The sequence below is a fragment of the Capsicum annuum genome, chromosome 5 (assembly GCF_002878395.1).
Source record: "Capsicum annuum cultivar UCD-10X-F1 chromosome 5, UCD10Xv1.1, whole genome shotgun sequence".
In the NCBI taxonomy this organism is placed as follows: domain Eukaryota; kingdom Viridiplantae; phylum Streptophyta; class Magnoliopsida; order Solanales; family Solanaceae; genus Capsicum; species Capsicum annuum.
The window spans coordinates 94111770-94136750 of NC_061115.1; the positions used below are offsets into that span (position 1 = coordinate 94111770).

At 39.2% G+C, this 24981-nt stretch overlaps 1 protein-coding gene across 8 annotated transcripts in view; it reads left to right on the forward strand.

The window, feature by feature from the left end:
• Positions 1–24981, forward strand: part of LOC107870769 (ubiquitin-like-specific protease 1D) — a 98243-nt gene that overhangs the window by 53850 nt on the left and 19412 nt on the right. For all 8 annotated transcript variants that reach the window (XR_007055805.1, XM_016717415.2, XM_016717416.2 and 5 more), the window contains 2 exons: positions 14415–14511; positions 15466–15563. Coding sequence is in view for 7 of the 8 variants with exons in the window: in XM_016717415.2 (XP_016572901.1) it covers positions 14415–14511; positions 15466–15563 (195 nt within the window). In the remaining variant the exon portion in view is untranslated. The remainder of the gene's footprint in view (positions 1–14414; positions 14512–15465; positions 15564–24981) is intronic.

Here is a 24981-nt window from a genome sequence, read left to right on the forward strand (position 1 = left end):
TGCAGGAGGGTATCATCCTCCACCACTTCTTTTGACTCTTGCTACCACCTCTTCCGATCCAACAACTTAACAAATCAGCTGTGTGCTCAGGCATTGTCCATTCCAATTTAGTGAGGGTGAAGAACAAATGCCAAAGTTGAGCAGTAAATTTACAGTGTAGAGATAAGTGGTTATTTGTTTCCCCAGTTTCATTGCATAAAAAACAACTAGAAACTAGTGTCCTTCCCTTCTTCTGGAGAACTTCTTGAGTGAGACATGCCCTTTTGACCACTAGCCAAGTGAAACATTTCACTCTAGTAGGAACCTGAATCTTCCATAGGGGTTTCCAGAGCTTTGATACTTCCCCCTGTACTGAGTTGTTTTCCTTCTTGTAGAGTCTATTCACTGTGAGAATGCCATCTTCTTTGTGATTCCACCTAAGAGAATCTGGATTAGTAGTTGTGCCCGTGAAGACTTCTAGCACATGCAACATGTTTGTCACCCTGTCCACTTCCCAATCATTGAGATGTCTTCTGAATGTGAGGTTCCAACCTTGAGGAGACCAACATTCCAACACCGTAGCTTCAATATTGCTACTTAGAAGCATCAAGTCAGGAAAGGATTCCTGGAGAGTTGATTAGCGACCATTTCTTACTCTTATTCTGGTATGTCCATGCAATTTTGGCCAAGATGATCTGGTTGCTCTCCACACACCAACCCCATAAGTGCTATTGACCTCATTTGTGACCCAATGACTTTCTTGGCCATATTTGTAAGAAATGACCTCTTTCCAGAGAGAAGCTTCCACATTAAACCTCCACAACCACTTCATGAGGAGACACTGGTTGTGTAACTTTAGGTTTCTAATGGATAATCCTCCCTGGTTCTTGCTCAGCTGAGTTACTTCCCATTTCACTAAATTGTGTCCAAAACACCCTGGTTCTTGCTCAGCTGAGTTACTTCCCATTTCACTAAATTGTGTCCAAAACAGAGTTGATAAGAGTGACTTGGCCCCCAAGTGACAAGTACTGAGCTTTCTATTGAGACAGTCTTTTCATTGTCTTCTCTATGATCTTGTCCCAGATTTCTACATCTTTGTGCTTGTTACCAAGGGGCATGCCTAGGTAGACAGTAGGGAGATTGCCTACCCCACAACCCAGAATACCAACAAGAGTCTGGATGTTGTTCACTTCTTTGATAGGGAACAAATTGCTTTTCCTCTAGTTTGCCTTCAAACCAGACACAATTTCAAAAACAACCAACATCACTCTGATATGTCTGACCTGATCTTCTATTGCTTCACAAAAGATTAAAGTGTCATCTGCATAGAGCAAATGACAGATCTCCAAATCACCCATGCCTTAGCTGTTTAGCTTGAAACCCCTAACCCAATTATTTTGAAGAGATGTTCTAACCATACTGCTGAGACCTTCCATGGCGAGGATGAAAATGAAGGAGGAGAGAGGGTCTCCTTGTCTGAGACCCCTTTCAGAGGGAAAAAAACCAACAAGTTCTCCATTTACCAGAATGGAGAGTCTGATAGTTTTAATGCAAAAACTTATCCACTTCAACCATCTGTCCCCAAATCCCATTTGCTTGAGGATGTTAAGGAGATAGTCCCAGTTGACATGATCAAAAGCTTTCTCAATGTCTAGTTTGCACATTAAGCCAGCCACTTCTCCTCTAGTTCTTGTGTCAACACATTCACTTGCTATTAGAGCGGCCTCCATTATCTGTCTCCCCTTGATGAATGCCATTTGATGTTTGTTAACCAAACCAGCTATCACCTTTTTCAGTCTCTCACCCAAAGCTTTGGCCAATATTTTGTAAACCCAAGAGATCAGGCTAATTGGCCTGAAATCTCTTAATTTAGCTGCCCTTGCTTTCTTGGGAATAAGGGCCACATAAGTGGCATTCAGACTTCTTTCAAACACTTGGTAGTCGTGGCAATATTGCATAGTTCCCATGATATCCCCCTTGATCAACTCCCAGAAGGTCAGGTAGAAGTTAATTGGAAATCCATCAGGCCCAGGGGCCTTGTCAGTAGCACATGACCTGATAGCCTCTAGGATTTCCTCTTCGTCAAAGTTCCTTTGCAGCCAAATTTGGTCTTCTTTGGAGATTACTGTTGCATCATGGATTTGAAATTCAGGTCTCCAATCCTCCGTCTCTTTGTATAGATTCTGGTAAAAAGCTTGAGCAGCATTTTGAATAGCTTCCGGGTCCGTGATGGTGAGACCTTCTACTTGGAGGGAATCCATCGAGTTATATCTCTTGTGGGCATTGGCCATTTTGTGAAAATTTTTTGTGTTTTTATCACCATTTTTCAACTATTTAATTCGTGATCTTTGTCTCTAAGCTATTTCCTCCCTCTTGGCAATTTCTTCAAACTCCATAGCTAGATTGTTTTTTTGCACGAGCTCGTCATCAGAAAGGGCTCTATGCTCTTGAAGAGTTTCCCAGGAGCTGCAGATCTGCAGCAAGATCTCTTCTTTCTTTTGTTTCCTGTTCACTTTCTAATTTCTACTCCATTGTGTTAGCTTCTTTTTTAGGAGCTTGAGCTTGTTCGCCAAAATGTAAGCTGGTCTTCCTGTACCTGGGAAAGAGTTCCACCAGCCCTTCACCTTATCCTTGAACCCTTCGACTTCAAGCCACCAATTTTCGAATTTAAAGTAGGATTTTTTGAACGCCCAATCACCACATGTTAATAAAATTGGGTTTTGATCAGAACCTAGTCTTGGGAGTAGTGTTTGTTTAACCTGAGTGAATGAATCTTCCCATTCAGTAGAGTAAAGGAACCTGTCAATTTTGGATACACTATTCTTTCACCCCTTCTCCGTGTGTAAGACCCTCCAAATAAAGGAGGGTCTATCAATTGTAAGTCAATTGATACAGGCAGAGAATTCAGCCATTGCCCCAGTGAACCTATTGCAATTTTTCCTTTCAGACACAAATCTTATTACATTAAAGTCACCACATACCACCCAAGGCCCTTCACAAATAGTTCTGATAACGTCCAGCTCATTCCAAAGATCTCTTCTGATAACCCTATTGCAGTTGGCATAAACTGCACTAAGGTTCCATATCAGCTCCTGGTTTATGCCAGTGAATTTACAAGTGATCGATTGGCTTCCAGTATCAATCAGCTCTCCCAACCATTCTTTCTTATCCCACAAGATAAGAATTCCCCCACTACTTCCCCTGGCCTCCAGGTGAGCTTCCCCTACCCATCTGTTGGACCAAAGATCCCCTGTCAAACTCTTGACATCCCCTTCCAGTTTAGTTTCTATGAGAACCTGAATGTTGGCACCCCATTGATGGACTAGTTGTTTTACCAACTTTCTTTTATCTACCCCATTAAGCCCCCTGACATTCCAAGATAGAATTTTGACCTTCATTGATCACTGATAGGTGGTCTCCTCCCTTTCCTCAATTCACTTCTTGGCTCCCCATCTTTGTATTTCATCTCAAAGATTAAATTTCGAACTTCCTTCGGCACCAAGTGATTAAAATTAGTTGGTTCTTTTGGCTGCTCTCTCCTCTGGTCCAATTTGCCAAACAAAACCTCAGCATCTTTCTCTTAACCATCAAACAATGCCCCAAATTCCTTGCTAAGTCTGATGATATTTATTTTTACCCAAGAGGAGGTTCTGATCTCTACATCTTTACTGCACTCGCTGGAATCAAATTGGATGGGTGTGGAATTCTCCAGGGAAATTAATTGATTCCCTGGCATTTTTGTTGTTTCATTCGAAACTTCAACAGGTCTTGTTGGGGCTAAAACTGAATTTTCTTTCTGGGATGAGGTTGTACAAGAATTGGGTAGGAGATTGTCGAGTTGCATGCAAGATTCAGGTTTTTCTTTTTGCTCGAGTTCACTGATGAGGGCATCGACTATACAATTGTTGAAAGAGGAGGGGTACAACTGGTTAGTTGTTAAATTGGAATTAACAAATTTGGTAAAGGGCTCAGCCTTGGTGGGTTTTGAATATTTCAATGGTGGGGGAGCCAGTTAGTGAGTGGCCCATTCTTATTTAAAAACTCAGAATTTGACTTTTGGGGAATAACATGTGAGCAACACATGTTGGAGCTAATGGGTAACATGTGGCTGGGACTCACTTCTTCAACAGCTGGCAGATCATTAACCAGTGGGTATTTCCCCTGTCTCTTCAATCCTAATATATGATTTGTCTCCGCCACCTTTTGAAGTTCAGTAAAGCTGACTGCACCACTCTTACACAAAGTACTGGATTTTTGTTTTCCGAGCACAACCACCTCAGAGCGTCGGAATCTTATCGGAGCTTCTACCCATACTGGCAAGGAAAAAATGAGATCTCCATCTGAAATTTCAATTTCCTTCTGGATGTCATTGAAGGTGCCTTTAACTTTGAGGCGAGCCCATCGGAGGTGATTCTTCAGAGAGGTTTCTTCTTCAGTTTCAATCCATCCCCCGCATTTATCTCCTAATTTGTTCATGGTGTTGGCTGACCAAAGATGAAGAGGAAGGCCAAGAACACGAATCCATGACCAAGCAAATTTTTGTTCTGCTGGATAAGTACCAGACAGTGGCGACCACCAATCCAACTCCAGAGACTTTCCTTGTTTCTTCCATTTCCCAAGAATGATGTGTTCTGCAACTTCTCTTGAGTGGAACTCGGTAGGAATTGAGTCCCATTCATATCATAAATCTGAAAATTGGCTATTTTCCAAGTCTATTGGGCCCATTTTCTCACATCATTTCTAGTTGGGATCTCGTGGCACTCTGGGAAGCTTCCCACAAGGCATCTCCTGGTGGGATTTCTTTCACTCTGGATGCCGGGAATAGTTGTTCTCTGATCAGAGGGAGTGGTTTTTTCCTGCAGAGTCCACTTGCTTCTTGCTAAAACTTCTTTATAGGTGTCTTCTCTCCTTAAAGACTGTTGCGTCAGAGTCATTGTGGTTGCGGATTCTGGAACATTCCTATGCATTGAAGGCTCTCTATTAATGAAGCATTCAATGCGGTTGGCGAGACTCAACCAGCCCTCATTAGGTTTGTTTTCAGGGATAATGATCACCGCCCTAGAATGACCATTAACCGAGATAACAGAAAGAAACCTGCCAAACTTGTTGAACTTAAGAGAGCAAAAAAAAGAGGTGGAAAGATCTCTAACTTTCCAGGTCTTGAAGGACCTTCCTTTAAACTCAGATGCTTCATACATTCTTTTGCATATCCAGCTCAGAACCCCTCTACTTAGAGTCATCCTCATATATAATCTAGCACTTTCTACCCATTCGAACCACCTCTCAGACGAAGACTTTGTTTCTGCGATGTCGTATGATTTCCCCCCTGACCTGAAGTAAATACGATTGTCCATTGGCTGGAGAAAAGGCTTTGAAGGAAGGGGAGAAGACGGAGGGAAAGTTCCAGTGGTGAAAGACCACCGGAAGACGGTTCCAAAGGCCCGAAAGGAGCCTTTATTGAAGGACAAATATGTTTTGCCCGTAACACATAACTCCCCCTCGTTATACGTTCGATCCAAATATACTCATGTTGTTACACTTTGGGTCCAAATATACTCCTGTACTATTAGAAATAGTTTAAATATACCCCTCGTTATAATTTCAGCCCAAATAGACCCTTTTTGATATACTTTGGATTCAAATATACCTTCCCATTATACTTTTCTGTTTATATACCTTTATTTTTGACAACCACCCATTTAAACCATGTCAATTCCCTCTATTTTAAGTTCTTTTCTTGTCTTGTCATCTTCTATTTCTTTTTCTTCTCTTTTCTAATGATCCGCTTCTCATGAACCCAAACTCCTCAGTGTCTTTGCTCCACCTATTTCTGAATACTTTCCCATCGACATTAATGATCAGTTTATAAGATATATAGAAAACTTTTTCCCTGCATTTATATATGGTAATCTTCCTTAGTTGATTATTTCACGTGTAAGTTTTAAGATATGATATTAGATCAAAATGTGATGGTAGAAAGGAAATGATTTGCATTAATATCAAAACTCTAAAAAATCATTGTAAAGAAGTTTATCCACTGTGAGGCCAAGAAAACATTTAGATGATAGGGATATAAATTGTGAATGTGAATTGTTTTTGTATGCATCGAGAGGGAGTGGGCTGGGGATGGATTAAATGGGTGAGTTTGTAAAGTGGCTCACACAAATGTTTACATTTGAAGATGAGTTATTTTATTTTAAAGCTCATCGTATGTCCGTTTGTAAAAATAAAGGTAAATCACCTTTTCTTAAAAAAGGGAGGGAGTGGGGGATTAAATCAACATAAAAGTATAATGAGGGGTATATTTGAACCAAAAATATAGCAGGAGGGGTGTATTTGGATTGAAGGTATAATGAGGAGTATATTTAAACTATTTTTAATATTACAGGGGTATGTTTGGACCAAAGTAAATGGGAGGGGTCTATTTGAACTGAAGGTATAACCCGGGGTATATTTAACTATTTCTAATTGTACAGGGGTATATTTGGCCCAAAGTATAGCAAAAGGGGTATATCTGGACAGATAATATAATAAGGGCTATATTTTAAATATTTCTAATAGTACAGGGGTTTATTTGGCCCTTCTCCATATTGATAATAATATTGTGCAAAAAAACAATAAGAACTCCCCTATCTATTGGGGAAAATCATGCACCCCTTTCTTAGATATCATGGGATTGGAATTCTATCTTTATGGAAATAATGAGTAGTTATGCCCAAATAGGAGACTTTAAACTAAGAAAACAAGTAGAAGTTAATTGTAAGATTGCTACCAAAAGTGTACGTTTTATTCATCTAGAGCTACAAATTTATAGTAAAGGAAAGCAAACATAACAGAATCAAATCGCTTGATTCTAGAAGATAGGACAATCAAGATGTGATCTTTTTTACCTAATTACCTAAACTATCTGCAACAAATCAGATATGATTTTATCAATCAATTAAGATCCTATAAAATCAAATCTTAACTATTCACAAATCAACACTCCCCCTCAAGTTGGCATGTAAATATCTATCATGCCTAACTTGCTTACAAGAATTTCAAATTTTGATTGAAACAAGCCTTTTGTGAAAATATCTGCAATTTGTTGATTTGTTGGGACGAAAGGCATGCACACACTTCCTTATTCAATTTTTTCTTTTATGAAATGCCTATCACTTCAACATGTTTTGTTCTATTATGTTGAACTGGATTGTGAGCAATACTTATAATCGCTTTATTGTCACAGTACAACTTCATTGGTAAATCATGAAAAGAATAGATCTTGACCCTAACTTAATCTCAAAAGCTAGCTCATAAGGGGATGATTGTCCAAGTCCATATAAGGAGACCAATTACCCATTCCTCTTCCGATGTGGGATACTTAACACTCTCTTCACACCCAGGGATCATTAACTGGAGTGTGGACAATATAATATGGGGGCCCAACATCGGTTAACAAAGATTTGGGATGGGCCTGGCTCTGATACCATGTAAGATAGGTTCCAAAAGTGTAATTTTATTCATCTGAGAGCTGCAAATTTATAGTACAGGAAAACAAACATAACAGAATCAAATTGCTTGATTCTAGCAGATATGACAATCAAGATGTGATCTTTTTTATTTAATTATCTAAACTATCAAACCAATTAAGATTCTACAAAATCAAATCTTAAATATTCACAAATCAACATTAATGTTACACTTCTCATAACTACCTAACAATGTAAGGAAAGAAGTGTCCAATTTGCACCAAAAACACATGCCTATTTGCTTCAATTTGGGTGTGAACTTCCAGTTCCCTTGTTCGATATTTGCAGCTCTTTTGGGCCTCCATGTGGGCCCTGAACTTCCTCCTCTTCCGCTTGGACTTGGACCATAAGATATGTGTAGTGCTTAGCTTATTCTTCACCGTAATTCTTGGACTCATTTTTTGGATCTTCTTTCGGAATACCTATCTTTTTAGTTTCCTATTGAAGCCCAATAACCTTCACTTATAACTCCGTAGTTTTTTTGATAAGGTAAATGATTTATTCACAAATAGGGCAAAAACCCCGTATAGAAGCCGTATACCAAAAGAAGAGAACCTACATCAAAATATGATTCTCAACGAAAGAGATCCAATCCTCTATGCAACTAGGGACCTCATAAGTACAACAAAAAGAAATAGACACAGAACACTACTTCACAATTTTACAAAATCTTGCTCTACCCTGCAAATGCTCTCGTGTTTCTCTTTCCAAGTGACCCACATGATTGCTAATGAGGCAACACTCCATGCCCTTGAGCTTCTCTTCACTCTCCTATAAGTCCCAACTTTGGAAAGCCTCCTTCACTCTTCCCGACATCACCCATTGTATCATAAACAAGTTGAGGGTCCCCCTTCATAACTAATTAGCCACGGTACTTATGCAATAGGGGATGATCTACATTTTAGCCTGCACTCTTACACATAAAGGCTCCAAATAACATTCGTGATCCTCCATTTTCTCAGATTTTCCACGGTTAAGATCACATTCCTTGCCGTCAATCATACAAATTCCTCGGAGCTCTTGGGATCCAAATACAGTCGTATGGGGAAGTACATTCCCCTCTTACTAGTAATATCTTGTAATAAGAGCTAACAGTAAATAAGCCATCTCCATAGATTCGCTAAATTATAAAGAATTGCTCACCTATACAAAAAACTCAATCACACTGTGAAATTCTTGCATCTTCCAGCCCTGTAGGTTCCTTTTAAATCTCAAATCCCAGTGAATAACTCCCTCGTGAGATCCACGAATTTATTGGATTGTCGCCTCTCATTAGGTTAGTACACAATATACATTAGGACAGACTTCCCTCAACTTATTCTCCCCGCACCACTTATATTCCCAGAAACCAATCTTGCTTCCATCCCCAACCTTAATGGAAATACAAATAACAACAACAGCAACATACCCATTAAAATCCCATAAGAGGTCTGGGGAGGGTAAAGTGTATGCAGACCTTACCACTACTCCGGGGAGGTAGGGAGGCTGTTTTCGAAAGGCTCTCGGCTCAAGTGTAGCAAATCTAGGTACAAAGAAGCAGAAAACAGTGAAGAAAATATGACAACTAATCAACCACAACAAAACAATAATCAACAACAAACTAGTGCAATAATCTAAACAAAATGAACAATTTTGTTGTTCGGGCTCTTCAAAAATGTCGATGGATGTGTGTCAGGTCCGTCAAAACTAGTGCATTTCTAGAGGATCCGACATGGGTGCACATCATTTTTGGAGTGCCCGAGCAACATAGATGAACAACAATGTAGATTGATATGAGTACGACCTCGTAGGTGGACATTTTTTGAGCATGTCAAAGCAAACCGAGAGAAGGCCCGAGCTTAAGTGTAAATGAAGCCCAAAACTGCCCCTATGTATGCACTCCATGGGTGGCCCTTTGGAGCCCTTTCATTAAAGAGGCACTTTTGTTATTTTTAGTCTTATTTTGTGATGTAATATAAATAGAACAACTTAGGTTTTTTGAGAGTTAGTTGATTATTTTTGAGACTTGAAACTTGTAACACTTAAAAGTTCTCTCTAAGTCTTGAGAGGAACTCCAAAACCGAAACTACGGCTAGGTAAGCGAAGATTCACTTGTGTTTGCATTGTTGGCTTGATACGTTGGTGTTTAGAGGAGGTAACGTCCCTCTTGTGTCAACATAGGAGTTAGGTTTATGTTGTGTGTGGTGTTAAAGGTCCAAGAGTGGAATAGACTCTTGGTTTTTAAGATTATTCCTACATTTGTCTAGCTATCTATCTTGTATCTTGTTGTTTCCATCAGTTTCTTGTTGTATTAATGTAACCCGTGAGTTTCTTGTTGCTGTAATATTGTTGTTCTTGCCTTGTGTTGCTAATTTAGTTTGGTGGTTGGCTGGAAATTAGGTGTTAAACACCCCATTACATTTTGTTCTTGTTGTTGATCTTGAATCCGAGAGGGGTCACTCAAAGGGGTCCTTGGTTCTCTTGAACTTGTGGACTGTTTTGGGTGTTTGTTTTCGTGTGTTATTGGTCGTTCTTGTATCATAGATATCTATGGCTAAATCCTAAACAACCATACTGTAGTGCACGACAACACTCCCACCCGACTATCCTTCTACTCTAATACGCGTCCTCCACATACCCTTATTTAAGGTCATGTCCTCGGTAACATGAATATTTGTCATGTCCCGTCTAATCACCTCACCCCAATACTATTTGGCTTACCTCTACCCTTATTCCTGCTTACTATATCCAACCTCTCGCACCTCCTCACTAGAGCGTTTGAACCTCGCCTCATCACATGCCCAAACCATCTCGATCTTGTTTCCCTCATCTTGTCCACCATGTAGGTCACTCCCACCTTATCTTGAGTAACCTCATTCCTGATTCTATCACACCTAGTATGTCCACACATCTATCTCAACATCCTCATCTCTGCGGCATGCGGCATGCCTCTTCTAAACATGGGAGTTTTCGACTGGCCAACACTCCGTCTCATATAGCGATGTCGGTCTAAACACTACTCTATAAAACTTACCTTTAAGTATCAGTGGTATCTTTTTGCCATACAAGATCCGGAGGCAAGCCTTCACTTTATTCATGCCACACCAATACGATGAGTGACATCACCATCTAGGACCCCACTACCTTGGATAACAGAGCCAAGATATTTGAAACGATCACTCTTGGGGAGAGCTTATGTGTCTAGACACACTTCCACGCCTTCCTTATGCAACCTCTCGTTGAATTTGCACTTCAGATACTCCGTCTTGGTCCTGCTCAACTTAAACCCTTTAACTTCTGGAGTTTATCTCCACACCTACAACCTATCATTCACGTCGCTACGCGTCTCATCTATCTGTACTATGTCATCTACAATTAGCATATACCCGGACACTTCATCTTGGATACACCGAGCAAATACGTCCGCATTCATCTTGGATACACCGAGCAAATACGTCCGCAAAAATCTGCCCACCCCTTCATAATGCTCCTCCACGAACTACACCGTATGGAGTTACAATGTTTCTAGTCCTCCATCCCCCTTCCATGGTACCATACTTTTTAGCTACCACCTTCCTCCAACAGTGTTATCAAAGGCGCGCTTAAGCCCTAAAGCGAGGCTCATGTTGAGCGCTTCACCTCGCTTTCTGTGTGCTTCCCTGTTTTCATTGAGTTTCTAAGGCATACTTTTCCTTGTCGATGAGTCTATTCTGAAGAGGCAACTCTAAGGAATTGATATTTCACTTTATCTTAATTGTTTTTCAATTTTTTTTTTCATATATTTGTCATTCATGCTTATAATTATTAGTCATGGACTAAACATAGAGATTTGTACCTTTTATCCCTTTGCACCTTTTTTCATTGAAACCCACACTTTTATTTGCGCTTTAAGCCTCAACAAACCTTAGAGCCTTTTTGTGATTTTCGCTTTTGATAATACTACCCTCCAAAAAAGCATTCTCCTCCACCCTAAATCTCAATATCCACTTCTCCAGCATAGCTTTATTGAACACCTTGAGGTCTTGCCGAGTCCTCCCCATTCGTTCATGATGATGCTTCCTAGTGCCTTCTGATGTGCCCCATAAGAAGTTACACTGAAGACTTTCCAGCCTATTACTTAGCGTACTGGGGCCTGCAAAAGTAGCATGAAATATTTAGGCATTTGATCAACACTTCCTCCCCCCCTTTCGACATTTACCTCTTTTGCCATCCCGCTAGCAGCTTCTCCATTCTCTCATTCACCTTGTTCCACACTGCAAGGTCTTTGCTAGAAGCATCCAAAGGTAGACCCATATAAGAAATAGTTAGAGTACTCACCTTGCAATTCAGCATATGTGCTATCTCCTCAATATTATTCACTACTCCCGCTGGAGTGATCTCACATTTTTTAACCTTGCAATTCAGCACATGTGCTATCTCCTCAATATTATTCACTACTCCCGCTGGAGTGATCTCACATTTTCTAACATTGATCTTAAGGCCTAAATCAACCTGGAACCAAATAAGAATCTGTCTCAAATGATCTTAGCTGGCAACTCCGTAGTTTGAGGCCTTGGTGATGGTGTTGTTAATACCTTTATAGCTTCATCCTTGCCGATGGAGCTACCACCTACTAAAGGTGAAACCTTGGTTCACCAACCAATTCTACTATATCAATAGGTTATTAGTTTCTTCTGGTTATTGTAATACCCAATTTTGATGTTCCGACTACTATACATCATCTTCCCATCCAAACCCAATAACTTCAATAAATACCCACTTTCAGGGTTCATTTATTATTCTAGTATAATCATTTTTGTACTCATAAGTATCTTCCATATACATGAATAAGCATCATAAATTAACAGTGGGCAGTGGAATTATCTCTTGAGACCAAACCCTAAAAATTCAACTTTGGGGTGTTTTTGGTGGTTCTTGAAAAATCTGAGAAATAAATGTTTTTGGATTTTGTATCAACATCTGATCAAGTAAAATCTATGGGAAGTAACATTAAATGCTTACATTAATGGGTGTAGCAATGTTAGGCCGAACCCCTTTCGAAAAGCTCTAAAAAATCTTTCAAACTTCTTTACATTTTCTTTCCCCAAATGTCGGGTATCTATAGATTGAGGGCCCTCACGTGGTGATGTTCTATCCTTGCTTGGGTCAAGACTGATACGAGGTGATTGCGAGATCAGGTGACTTGCCCAGGCCCAGGCCTTGTGATTGGCTTGTAATGTCACAAACTTCTGTGTATCTTGTTTTCTCCTGGAAGTTGGCCAGCCTAGCTTCCTTTCGATGCGAGGCCTTTGGGAGACTGTGCATCTGCCTAGTACGAATTGTCAAGATAATCTTGTGACGAAACTTTAATGTCTTGTCTCGGACCCTTGGCACAGTTGCTAGGGCACCCTCTCTCACGACATGGAACCATTGAAAAGGGCCCTAAAACTCAGTTCCTTCTCCAACTTAAATCTTTGATCTTTCCTTATTATACCAATTTAAGTCATTTCCAAGCCCTACCATATACATACATTATCATGTCCCCGAACACTTAACCATAGTCATGTGAATTGGTTTGTGTTACAACCTTAGGAGAACCACACCCCAAAAACTAGCTATTAAGGTGGGAGAGCCCAAGGCTATAAATACTCCACATTAATACTTTGTAGTACCGATGTGGGACTTCTGCAATGGATCATTACAGTTTGAGCGTGTGTTTCTTCTCCAACTTTAGTCAGATCTTTCCTTCTTATTTTTTGAATTTAAGTCTTCTTATTTTATGAATTTAAGTCACTTCCAAGCCCTACCATACACACACTATCATGTCCCGAACAATTCCCCCATAGTCATGTGAATTCGTTTCCATGACGGTTGTTGTTGTCCTTTTTTAAAATTTTAATACTTGCCTGGAAAAAGACCCCAAACTTTCGTTGTTATGGTCGTCGTCATCTTTTTTTTTTTTTTTTTTCGGTGATGGTTTTTTTGATAACTAATTGTAATATGACAAATTATGGTGAATAGTAGTTGTGTTTTAGCATTGATCAGACTAACTTATTATGATTTTAAAATAATGTATTATCTAGTTCTTTTTAACATTGATAATTTTATGTCAGACTTAATTAATGTTAAAAAAATACATGAGGCTTTGCAGTTGTTAAGAAATGGATCTGGGACCTAACTCAACCTCAAAAGCTAGGTCATGGAGGAGGATTGCCCAAGACTATATAAGGAGACCAAGGACCCTTTAACCCACCGATGTGGGACTCCACCCCCAACCCCCCACCCCGCACACCTAGGAATGGACATCTGGAGTGTCGACAATATAAGATGGGGGGCATAACATCGGAAACAAATGAATTGGGTGGGCCTGGCTCTGATACCATGTTAAGAAATGGACCTGGGACCTAACTCAACCTTAAAAGCTAGTTCATGAGGGGAGGATTGCCCAAGACCATATAAGGAGCCTTTAACCCACCGATATGGGACTCCAACAGCAGTGAAGCAGTGAAGGCTGCAGTTGCTGGTGTGCTACTCTTAATTCCAGAGGCAGAGGAAAATAATTCCTATTGGGTGACAACATATACCAATTATATGTAAAATAATTTTCTTTTAAATACTTTATACTATTGAGGTCATGGTAACTGTTGCTTGAAATTGTTTCCCTCGCATGATTTTTTTTCAATTGGTTCGACGGATGGAGTCATTAAATAACCATACAAAGGTTAAAGTCACATCAACTGGCTTATAAATCCTCATGGTAGCTTGATATTGCATTACCGCGTGAACGTCTCTATCAATGAAGCATAACCTTTACTCGCCAACTGTGTCAACCTTATTTTAGTAACCAGTAAGTTGGAAGTTTGGTGGTCAAATATTGTCCATAGTGTTGCTAATTGAGGAGTAAGATAACACTTGACACTGACTTTTTCAATATGATATACCCTAATTGCATTGTTTTGTTATCAGGTATCTCCAGAAGACGAAACCTCATGCAGATGTAGATGAGTATCACTTTTTCAATACATACTTTTACCAGAAGCTCAAAGAGGCTGTACTGAGCAAGGTATTATCTTCCATCTGAAGGGAAAGTTTTTTCATGCAAGTTTAACTGATAAATTTTGGCGATCTAATGCTAGTGCTTCTCTAATTTCCATATTGATAACTTGGTTACCAAGTATAGGTAAAATACTGGTGTGTGAAAGTATCTAGTATGGTACGTGTAGGTCGTTTGCTAATTTTTAGCATATTTTTGTTGTTCTGTGCTAAGTGGTCATTGTGTAGACGTTGACACGGGTACGTCAAGACAAAATGAAAGTTTTTTGTGTTATAGATCAATACTGAACTAGGTAGATTGATCCCAAAAGTACTGAGCTTGTTTGCAGCTTCTTTTTGATGGGCAAGCATGGAGAAGAGTGCATCGCCATCTTTATTTATTTTTTCTGAGAAGTTTAAATATTTAAGGTAAATTGACCCTGTAAAAGGCACTCAGTCTTGGGCTCTGATTGATTGTTGGTGTGTTGTCTTTGTCTTAGTAGTATTTATTCTCTTGATATTGTATGTGTTGAAGTCTAACCATCTCATCTAAATGTTTAAAGTGTTAGGAGAGAGCACACGTTAATTAATTATGTCCCAACACACCTTTCATGTGCGGGCCTGATTCTTTTTCATGGGCCAAACATGTGGAAATTCTTTTGATAATGCGTGGCAGTGAGACTTGTACCCAAGATCTCTGCCTATTCCGATACCATGTTGAAGTGTGAGCAACCATCTAATTTAAAAGCTTAAGATTTAAAGAAAACACACATCTATTTAATTAATTATGTCTTTATATGCAGTATGGATGCGCTGAAGACAAAACATAAAGTTGCAGGCTATATCATTTGTACTTAATTTTCTAATGGAATATATACTGAATACTCAGGAACTATGTGATCCTATCCTTATTTTCTTTCCTAGTTCTTGCAGTGTATCACATCCTTCGAATATCAAATTGAATCCAGTTTCTAATTTTCTACAGCAAAATGAAAAGGAAGCTTTATTTGTCAGACTACGAAGGTGGTGGAAAGGAGTGAATATATTTGAGAAAGCCTATATATTTCTTCCCATACATGAAGAGTGAGTTCTCTGGTTTCTTTTACCATGGTATTGATTGACAAAATTTTAATGCAAGTATTGCTATATTTGGAGGTCTTTTACTTGGTTTGTTTGTATTGGAATCTTATAATTATTATGCATATCATGTAGAATCAATTAGAGTGATTCATGCCTTCTAATCATGTAATTAGATTGATTGCGTTCTTTTCGTAGGACATGTACTGTAATATTTAACCCCGATTAGTTGAAGGAGTAACATACATTGAGTCAATCTCTATTCTCTCACATGGAATCCATGCACTTGGTAAGGAAATATTAATCGTCGAGGAGAAATCCTGTTGCCGAACAATATTTTTGGCAACTTATCACTGTTCCGAGGTTTCTTTGCTTTCCGTGAGCACTATGCATATACCAGTACCACCAGCGTAATAAGAACCCCTGTGCAACCCCACCCAAGGAATTCAGCTGCTGTAGGGTTGTTCATGCGTCCTCACGTACTATTACCTAAATCAGATCTCCGATGTCACATGTCTCACGTGCCAGCACGTACAGTATTTTCCATGCCTTTTTCTTCACATAGTAGAGTAGCCTCTTGATTCCGATCTCTCCCATCTCCACTAGATCAGTTTTGTTGACTTGATATCTTATGTTTCCCCTGATTTTGTCGCAGTCTAGCTTACTTTTTACCAATTTTTGGGTATTCTAGAGGTCAACCAACCATTTATTTGAGATCAGTTTTAAGAGCTTTTCCAGCATTGAGATCAGTTTTAAGATTTTCTTCCCGCAAATAGACCACTTTTCTGGCAATTCTTTACAGTAAACAGGCTACTCCTGATAGTATCAGTTCCTTGTAGCTTCTGATTTGGGGACAAAATTATGATCAACATATTCATCGAGTACATTTCTTCAGTTGCAGAGACTTTCATTGAAAAATGTCGTTTGGAATGGATGTTTTTGGCTATAAAAGTACATTGTATCTGGCAATTTGAATCAAGTGATAACCACAGAACCTTTGATAGGTAGCTCGAACTGCTTGGTCTTCCTCTATTCAATGTTGTTGCCAAATGTCCAGGAGTTCAAGATAACATAGTTAAATAAACTAAGGATATTGATTGAAGGTTAATAGGATAAGATTGATGCTCAATTGTACAACCTTGTATGAAAGTCGATTGACTCAAAATCAATGCCTTCTGTGAGGTGGAAGGTATTCCTTGGAATTAGTCGAGGTGCGTGCAAGCTGAGCTAGGACACCTCGGTTATCAAAAAACAAATTAAAAAATTTGATGCTTTCAAATTGTCCATTCCAGACATGTTTTGCAGTTTGGGACAAGGATCGTGCTTTATATACAAACATCTTTAGCTTTTATAATGTGATTTTGCTAGATGGACTAGCCTTGTAGGATTTGGTTATGTCTACTCATCCTGGACTTGTTCAGGCAATTACCAAAGAGTTGAAGAGCTTAAGTGGGAGCTTTAGTGCACCGGGCTGCCCTTTGAAGAAATCAACTTTAGATTCAGTATCATTTGAGTATATCTATTTACACCAAAAACACTAAAGCACAAGGCAATTCAATTTGATTCTTTGCATACAATTCTCTGTATCCTTAGAGCATCTTGAATTTCTTTCCTTTCAAATTCAGGGACCATTCTCCATCTACTCCTGTTCATTGCCGGTGATACTGCTTCCTCCCAACTCTATAGAGCTTCTGTAATCTTCCAGGCATTAATAATGCCTTTAAGGTTTATGAAAATTCTCCATAGCTATTTTGTCACCTTGCATGTCACGCCTCAAATCCCATTGGGGCGGACAGGCACCGGTAACCGTAAAGGCCCGAGAGCACCAACCTATAACCTTATACTTCTCGTGTATGTAACTATGATAACCAAAGGTTCTGCCATATATAAATATAAAGCATCGACGAGAATATACAATAAGCCCAAGACTATGTATACAAGACTTGGCCGTTGGGGCTACAATATCTAAAGATAAGACACCATCATGCTTAATTTTACATTGGTCTACAAAGCCTCTAAACGATACATAAACTTAGTTAAGGTCGGGAAAAACTCCCGGCTTACTTTTAACTACTGTACAATGCCAAAACATATATAAAAGACCTAGAAAAACCTGGAGCTCACCAATAGCCGGTGGATATCCTGTACTCTTACTGGGTAGGTTTTTTAGCTGAAGCATCTGTGCCTGCAACATGAAATATAGGTCTCCCGTGAGGGAAATGTGTACTGACTATGTAAGGTGAAGTAATACACATAATACAAGAGTTCAATTGAAATCAGATACAAATGTATAAATGGTGCCAGTAGACCACCTTTACGTATACTTGTAGGATCAGGAACATTATATTCTTTTCTTCATTTTACCTTTCTTACTTTATAATATTTGTAAGCTATATGATACAAATGACCAACCGATCAGTGGTAAATACAAAAATTAGGATTGACCCATGCTGGGCTTACGCCCCTTAGCTGCCACCCATGAATAAATAAATTGGGATTGACCCATGCTAGGCTTATGCCCCTGAGCTTCCACCCATATAGTTTAGATATGCGTTACTTAGTTTATTTAACCTTTGAGATTGTTACTTTGGTGGTCATAGTGTTATTGTACTTTGGAATGATAATCTTCCGGTAAGAGACATGTCAACAAACACTTAACCCAATAACAATGAGGTAGGGAGCAATTTGTATGCAAATGAAATGTTTAGGAGCTAAAAATAACACATGGGTTTTATTTGACTTAAGGAGAACTCCTGAAACTTGCTAGTGAAAGAAGACATGTAGATTTGATAATAAGCACGTATTGAGGTGTTTTAACACATTAGAGCGTGGAGACAAGGTCGTTAGGTACATGGGAGATCATGCATTATTACTATGTATCATTTACTATAGGAGAACTTCAGAAACTTACTTTGTAACACAAGTGTTGGATTTCATGCCAAAGAATGCAAAATAGAGTATGCCTTACGTACCTTGTTGTATAACTTCGATATTAACCCAAATTAATGTCCTTCCTTTTAGATTACTTATCTTTTATAAAGTATATGGTAAAACTAATATTAGTAACTAATCAACTCATTTGGGCTACCTAACTTTACCAAAACAATAGTCGGGCAGTAAACCCATAATTTATCAAATCAAGGGTGTTATTTTGACCCTTTTCTCCTCCAATTCTTATAAGATCCCCCGAAACAACTTTGGCTTCATTACACCTTCAAAACAATATACAAAATAGAATGGGCAGTAGGCATATACAACATTTAGTTTGTGGCATACCATTACACGCTTCTTCTATATTCCAATAAAAACTACCCACACCTTTCCCTAACATCAAACCGGCAGTCCCCAACCTATATACATAAAACAACCCCAAATTTCCTTTATCGTAGCAACCAAATATTGAACTCGTCATCCCTTGAGTTCTTAATGACAACACATCCATAATTCTTTACCCAAACTCATACATAAGGAGGATAAAATAGAGCAGTCACCTTACCTCAATTTTCTGTAACTTATCCTTTTAACGTGAACTCTTTAAGAACTTGAACTTTAATTCACACTTTAAACCAAAGAAGAAAAGAGAAATCTCTTAATAATAAGGAAAAGTAAGCAGCTCGCTTGTTTTGTATTCTGCCCTGTATTTATAATTAAGCATGATTAGCATGTTTTCCTAATCTTCCATAGGAGTATTAAGCTAAACCTTATGTATTTTCACTTGCCTTGGCTTGCAAAGGTGAGGGTTTCTTCAAGAACCCTTAAAGGAGAAATAGAGCTATTCCTTGCTGTTCTAGAGAAAAGTTGAGATAACTTATGAAATATGATCCTTTTATGTGACTTAGAAATGAAGGAAATGACAAGCAACTTGGCCTTATAAAGGCCCTATTTTTGGCAGCTCTTTAGCTGCATTTTAGACTTCAAATTGGTCAAATTAGTCCAAGTAGGTGGTGTACCTACTTAAGGAGTTCAAGCTGCTCAAAAGATCAAAGTAGGTGATGTATCTACTTGCTTGATTCTTTGCCGGGCTCAATTAAATTGGGCCTTGGCAGATTTTAGTGTTGGGCCCTTTCTCCTTTTTCTTTCTCATTTTCTGTGTTTGGGCCCAAATAAGTACATTAATATAGGCCCAAATCTGATCAATTGCCCTTGGGTCCATTAACTTGGTTCATATAGCTCAAGTAGGTGACTCACCTACTAGCTTAATTAAGTCAAGCAAGCACCTCAATGTTTTATTCCATTTTCAGCTCTTAATCACTTTAATCTAACTTAAAACTTGTATACACTTGATCACTTTAAACTTTAGATTCTAATACCAGCTTACGATTCCTAGTTAAATAATTGTATCGACGTTAACTTTGTCGTGTCACATTTAAATGTACGGGCAGTATCTAGAAACCCATTTACACCTTCAATACTCGCATAACAAATCTAATCCATTACCTATACCATAATGCTTTATCAAATTCCAGATAATGAGAACCAGTTGACGCAAAATACGAGGTGTTACGTCCTCCCCCGTAGGAATAGTCGTTCTCGAATGTTAGCATAATTATCTAACCTAAACAAGTTCAAGCATAAGTTTAATCTTTCTGTTACCACACAATACTTATGTACTATACTTGTTAGTGCTCAATTCAGCAGCTTGGACTCTCTTTTCATATTTGAATAAATGGGGGTACTTATATTTCATCGCTTCTTCGGCATCCTATGTGATCACTTCTATTTGCTGGTTTCTCCAAAGTGCTTTTACAGTAGCTATTTTCTTATTTCTTAACTTCTTAACCTGTAATACCAATAGGTACTTCTTCATAGGTGAGATCTTCCGTGACTTGTACATCTTCAGTAGGAGTAATATGAGATGTATCTCCTATGCACTTTCGAAGCATTGAGACGTGAAACGCTAGATGAACTGTTGAGAGCTCTTGGGGTAGCTCGAACTCATATGCAACTTGGCCAAATCTTTGAATAATCTTATACCATATATGACGAGGATTTAGTTTTCCTTTCTTACCAAATCTCATTACTCCTTTCGTTGGTGAGACCTTCAAGAATACCCAATCACCTATAGCAAACTCTAGTCCCTAACATCCGCATATGATTTGTGTCGACTTTGGGCTGTTTCTAACTGCTGTTGGATCACTTTAACCTTTTTCATAGCTTGATGAACAAGATCTGGCCCAAACAAGGAAGTTTCACCCACTTCAAACCATCTAATTGGTGATCTACACTTTCTTCTGTATAAAGCTTCATATGGTGCCATTTTGATACTCGAATGATAGCTATTGTTGTAGGCGAACTCGATAAGCTGTAAATGATCATCCCAACTACCTTTAAAGTCCAGTATACAAGCTTATCTTCAAGTGTTTGAATGGTACGTTCTGTTTGTTCATCTGTTTGAGAGTGAAGAGCTGTACTTAAATTCATTTATATTCCCAAGTTTCTCTGAAAAGACTTCCTAAAAATTTGCAGAAAATTGAGCTCCCCTATCAGATATAATAGAGATTGGGACTCCATGCAGCCGAACTATCTCTTTAATATACAATCTCACATACTCTTCAACTTTGTAAGTGGTCTTAACCGGTAGGAAATGTGCTGATTTGGTAAGTCTATCAACTATTAACCATTTGGAATTGAACTTTCGAGATGTGCGAGGCAAACCAGTGACGGAATCCATGTTGATCATGTCCCACTTTCAAATGGGAAGATCTATACGTTGCGTATAACCTCGGGCTTTTGGTGCTCTACTTTAACTCTGACACAATTTGGACATTGGGCTATAAATTTTGCGATATTCTTCTTCATGTCACCGCACCAATACACTCCTTTCAAATCATGATACATTTTAGTTTATCCCGGATGGATAAAATACCTTGAATGATGTGCCTTTGTCATAATCCTCTTTCTTAGCCCATACATTAGGTACACACTATCTGTTTTGGAACCGAAGTACTTTCTCTGTCTTGCATAAGCTTAAATGTGATACACGGCCAAACCCCAAACACACGAAAACAAAGAACAACACAAGCTACGGAATCAAGATACAACCAAATACAAGATAACAAACTAGCAAAATAAGGATAGATATACAACTTGACATAAAGAGTACACAAGAATGAAGAAGTGTTTCAAACTCTAAAACCCTTAAACTCATGCAAACCAACACCAAGTTCTTACGTTGAACCCAAGAGGGAATCGGTTCACCTCAAGAACTCACGTTTCTAGCCAAAGAACAACACAAGTGATATCCACACTTGTGACCTAGTTATGAGTAGTCTACTCTCCAAGAGAGGATTGTGTTTCAAAATATTACAAACTCAAGAATGAACTCACTAACTAAAATAAGACTAAAGAAGTCCTACTTATAGTCTATTACAAAAAAGAGATAGAAATGACCACTACACCCTTAATGAAGGGCGCGTTTAGAGTGCACAAAGGAGACGACCTTGGAGTGTTTTAAGACACTAAGGCATTTCTTCATACTTCAACACATGCACTCTTTTAGATGGACTTAAGACATACACACATCCATCTTCATCTTCATGAACATGCTTTGAAGACTTTGTAATTCCCGAGCATGATTCCTTGTGAATGGTCTTGAGTCCTTGGCACACGTATCATCCTCTCCATCTTGAAAGGAATTTGACCTCAGATTTACGGCTTCATCATCATCAATGGTGTTAATAAGTGAGAGGTCATACACATTAAACGTGTTATGCACTTGGTATTCCGGAGGGAGGTCGATCTTGTATGCATTATCACTGATCCTTTCAAGCACTTGAAAAGGACCATCACCCCTCGGCATCAACTTGGCCTTCCTTTGTGTTGGAAACTGATCTTTCCTAAGGTGCACCCATACCCAATCTCCCAGTTCTAGAACAAGCCTTCATCTCCCCTTGTTAGCCCTCTTAGCAACTTGTTTTTTTTCTTCAAGCCATAGCCTCACTCTTTCATGCAATTTCTTCATGGCTTTGGCCCTTTTGCTTCCATCTAAGCTCAACACAACATCACTAGACAAATGGGTTAAATCTAAAGGGGTAAAGGGGTTTAGGCCGTATACATACTCAAAGGGAGTCATACCCGTGCTTGAATGGATAGCACGGTTATAAGCAAACTCAACTAGGGGTAGGTGATCCTCCCAAGAAGTCATCTTACCTTTAACCATGGATCGTAACATAGAACCCAAGGTCCTATTTACTACTTCCGTTTGGCCATCGGTTTGTGGGTGGCAAGAGGTTGAGAATAGCAACTTCGTACCAAGCCTACCCCATATCGACTTCCAAAAGTGACTAAGGAACTTGGAGTCCCTATCACTAACAATGGTCCGCAGGATGCCATGTAACTTAGCAACATGTTCAACAAACAACGAAGCTACACTAGACGTGTCCTCACTCTTAGAGCATGGGATGAAATGTGCCATCTTTGAGAATTGGTCAACCATAACAAAGATATTATCCCTACCTCTTTTTGTCCTTGGCAACCCCAAAACAAAGTCCACAGATATGTCAAGCTAAGGATGTAAGGGAGTGGGAAGCGGGGTATACAATCCTTGAAGGAAGAGGCGTGATTGTCACTCCTACAATCTATACATTGGCCACAAATCTTAGCAACATCTTTGCGCATTTTAGGCCAATAGAATTGTTCCTTTAAGATCCCAAGGGTTTTCTCAACCCCAAAGTGTCCCATTAAACCACCATCATGTGCCTCTCTCACAAACGATTCTCTCCAAGAACTAGAGGACACACACAACCTTTTTCCTTTGAACAAGTAGCCATCAAACTTGGAATAGGGAGTGGAATTTCTATCCGTGAGCCATCTTTCCCTACCCCACTCTTCGCATTCCCTAAAGAGGAGAAAAGGTAGGGTTCTCGGGATATAATGATTTGAGGCTCTCAAATCCCATCAACTTGGAAGACAAGGTAGAAACAAACACATGTTTCCTAGATAATGCGTCGGCAACCACATTTTCCTTTCCTTTTTTGTATTGAATAACATAGGGGAAGATTTCTAGGAATTCAATCCACTTAGCATGCCGTTTGTTGAGCTTATCTTGGGCCCTAAGATGTTTCAAAGATTTATGGTTCCTTCGGATCACACTCTTTGGGCCACAAATAGTGTTGCCAATTACCCAAAGCATTAATCAAGGCGTATAACTCTAGTGGAATAATTTAGAGTCGCGCCCTTGAGGTTTTCACTAAATAGGCAATAGGTTTAAGATCTTGCATTAAGACGACACTTATTCCTACTTTACTTGCATCACATGCAACTTCAAACATTTTATCAAAGTTGGGTAATTGCAACAAAGGGGCGGAAATGAGCATAACTTTCAAGGTTTCGAAGGCCTTAGCTTGTTCATCATCCCACTTGAATGGTTGGTCCTTTCGGATGACCTCGGTCAAGGGTGCGACAATGGTACTAAACCCTTTGACAAACCGCCTATAAAAACTAGCCATGGAAGCTTCGGACTTTACCAATGGATTGTGGAGTTGGCCAATTATTTATAGCGTCTATCTTGGATTCATCCACTTCGACTCCCCTTGAACTTACAACAAATCCCAAAAACACAACTTCATCAACACCAAAAGAGCATTTCTCAACATTAGCATACAACTTTTCCTTTCTAAGGACTTCAAACACACCACTTTGTAGATGCATAACATGCTCATCAAAGGATTTGCTATAAACCAAGACATCATCAAAATACACCACAACAAACTTTTCACTGAACGGTTTCATCACATTATTCATTAATCGCGTGAAAGTACTAGGAGCATTACTAAGGCCGAATGGCATAACCATCTATTCATAGAGACCAAATTTGGTCTTAAAGGCGGTTTTCCATTCATCACCCGGTTGCATTCTTATTTGGTGATAGCCACTCCTAAGATCAATTTTTGAAAACACACAAGAACCATTCAACTCATCAAGCATATCATCCAACAAAGGAATAGGGTGAGATATTTTATTGTTATCTTGTTGATGGCTCGGCAATCCACACACATGCGCCATGTTTCGTCTTTTTTGTCACTAACAACACCGGAACCACTCACGGACTCATGCTTTCCTTGATGTACCCCTTATTGAAGAGTTCCTTAACTTGCCTTTGAAGTTCTTTGGTATCCGTCGGGTTACTTCGATAGGCTAGTTTGTTAGGAAATTGTGATCCCGACACGAAGTCTATTTGATATTCAATGCCCCGAAGTAGGGGTAACCCTTGCGGCAACTCGCAACTCCTTGGGAAATACATCTTCAAGTTCCTGCAAAACAAGAGAAATAGATGGGAAATGTAAGAAGTAGAAGAGGAATAGAATGGGAAATGTAAGAAGTAGAAGGGTTAGTATCAAAAGCATGGGCGTAGTGTCATCATACTCCTTGAAGAGATCCTCTTCCTGCCAACATCGTAGCCTCTTTACCTTTTGAAGTTGGAACT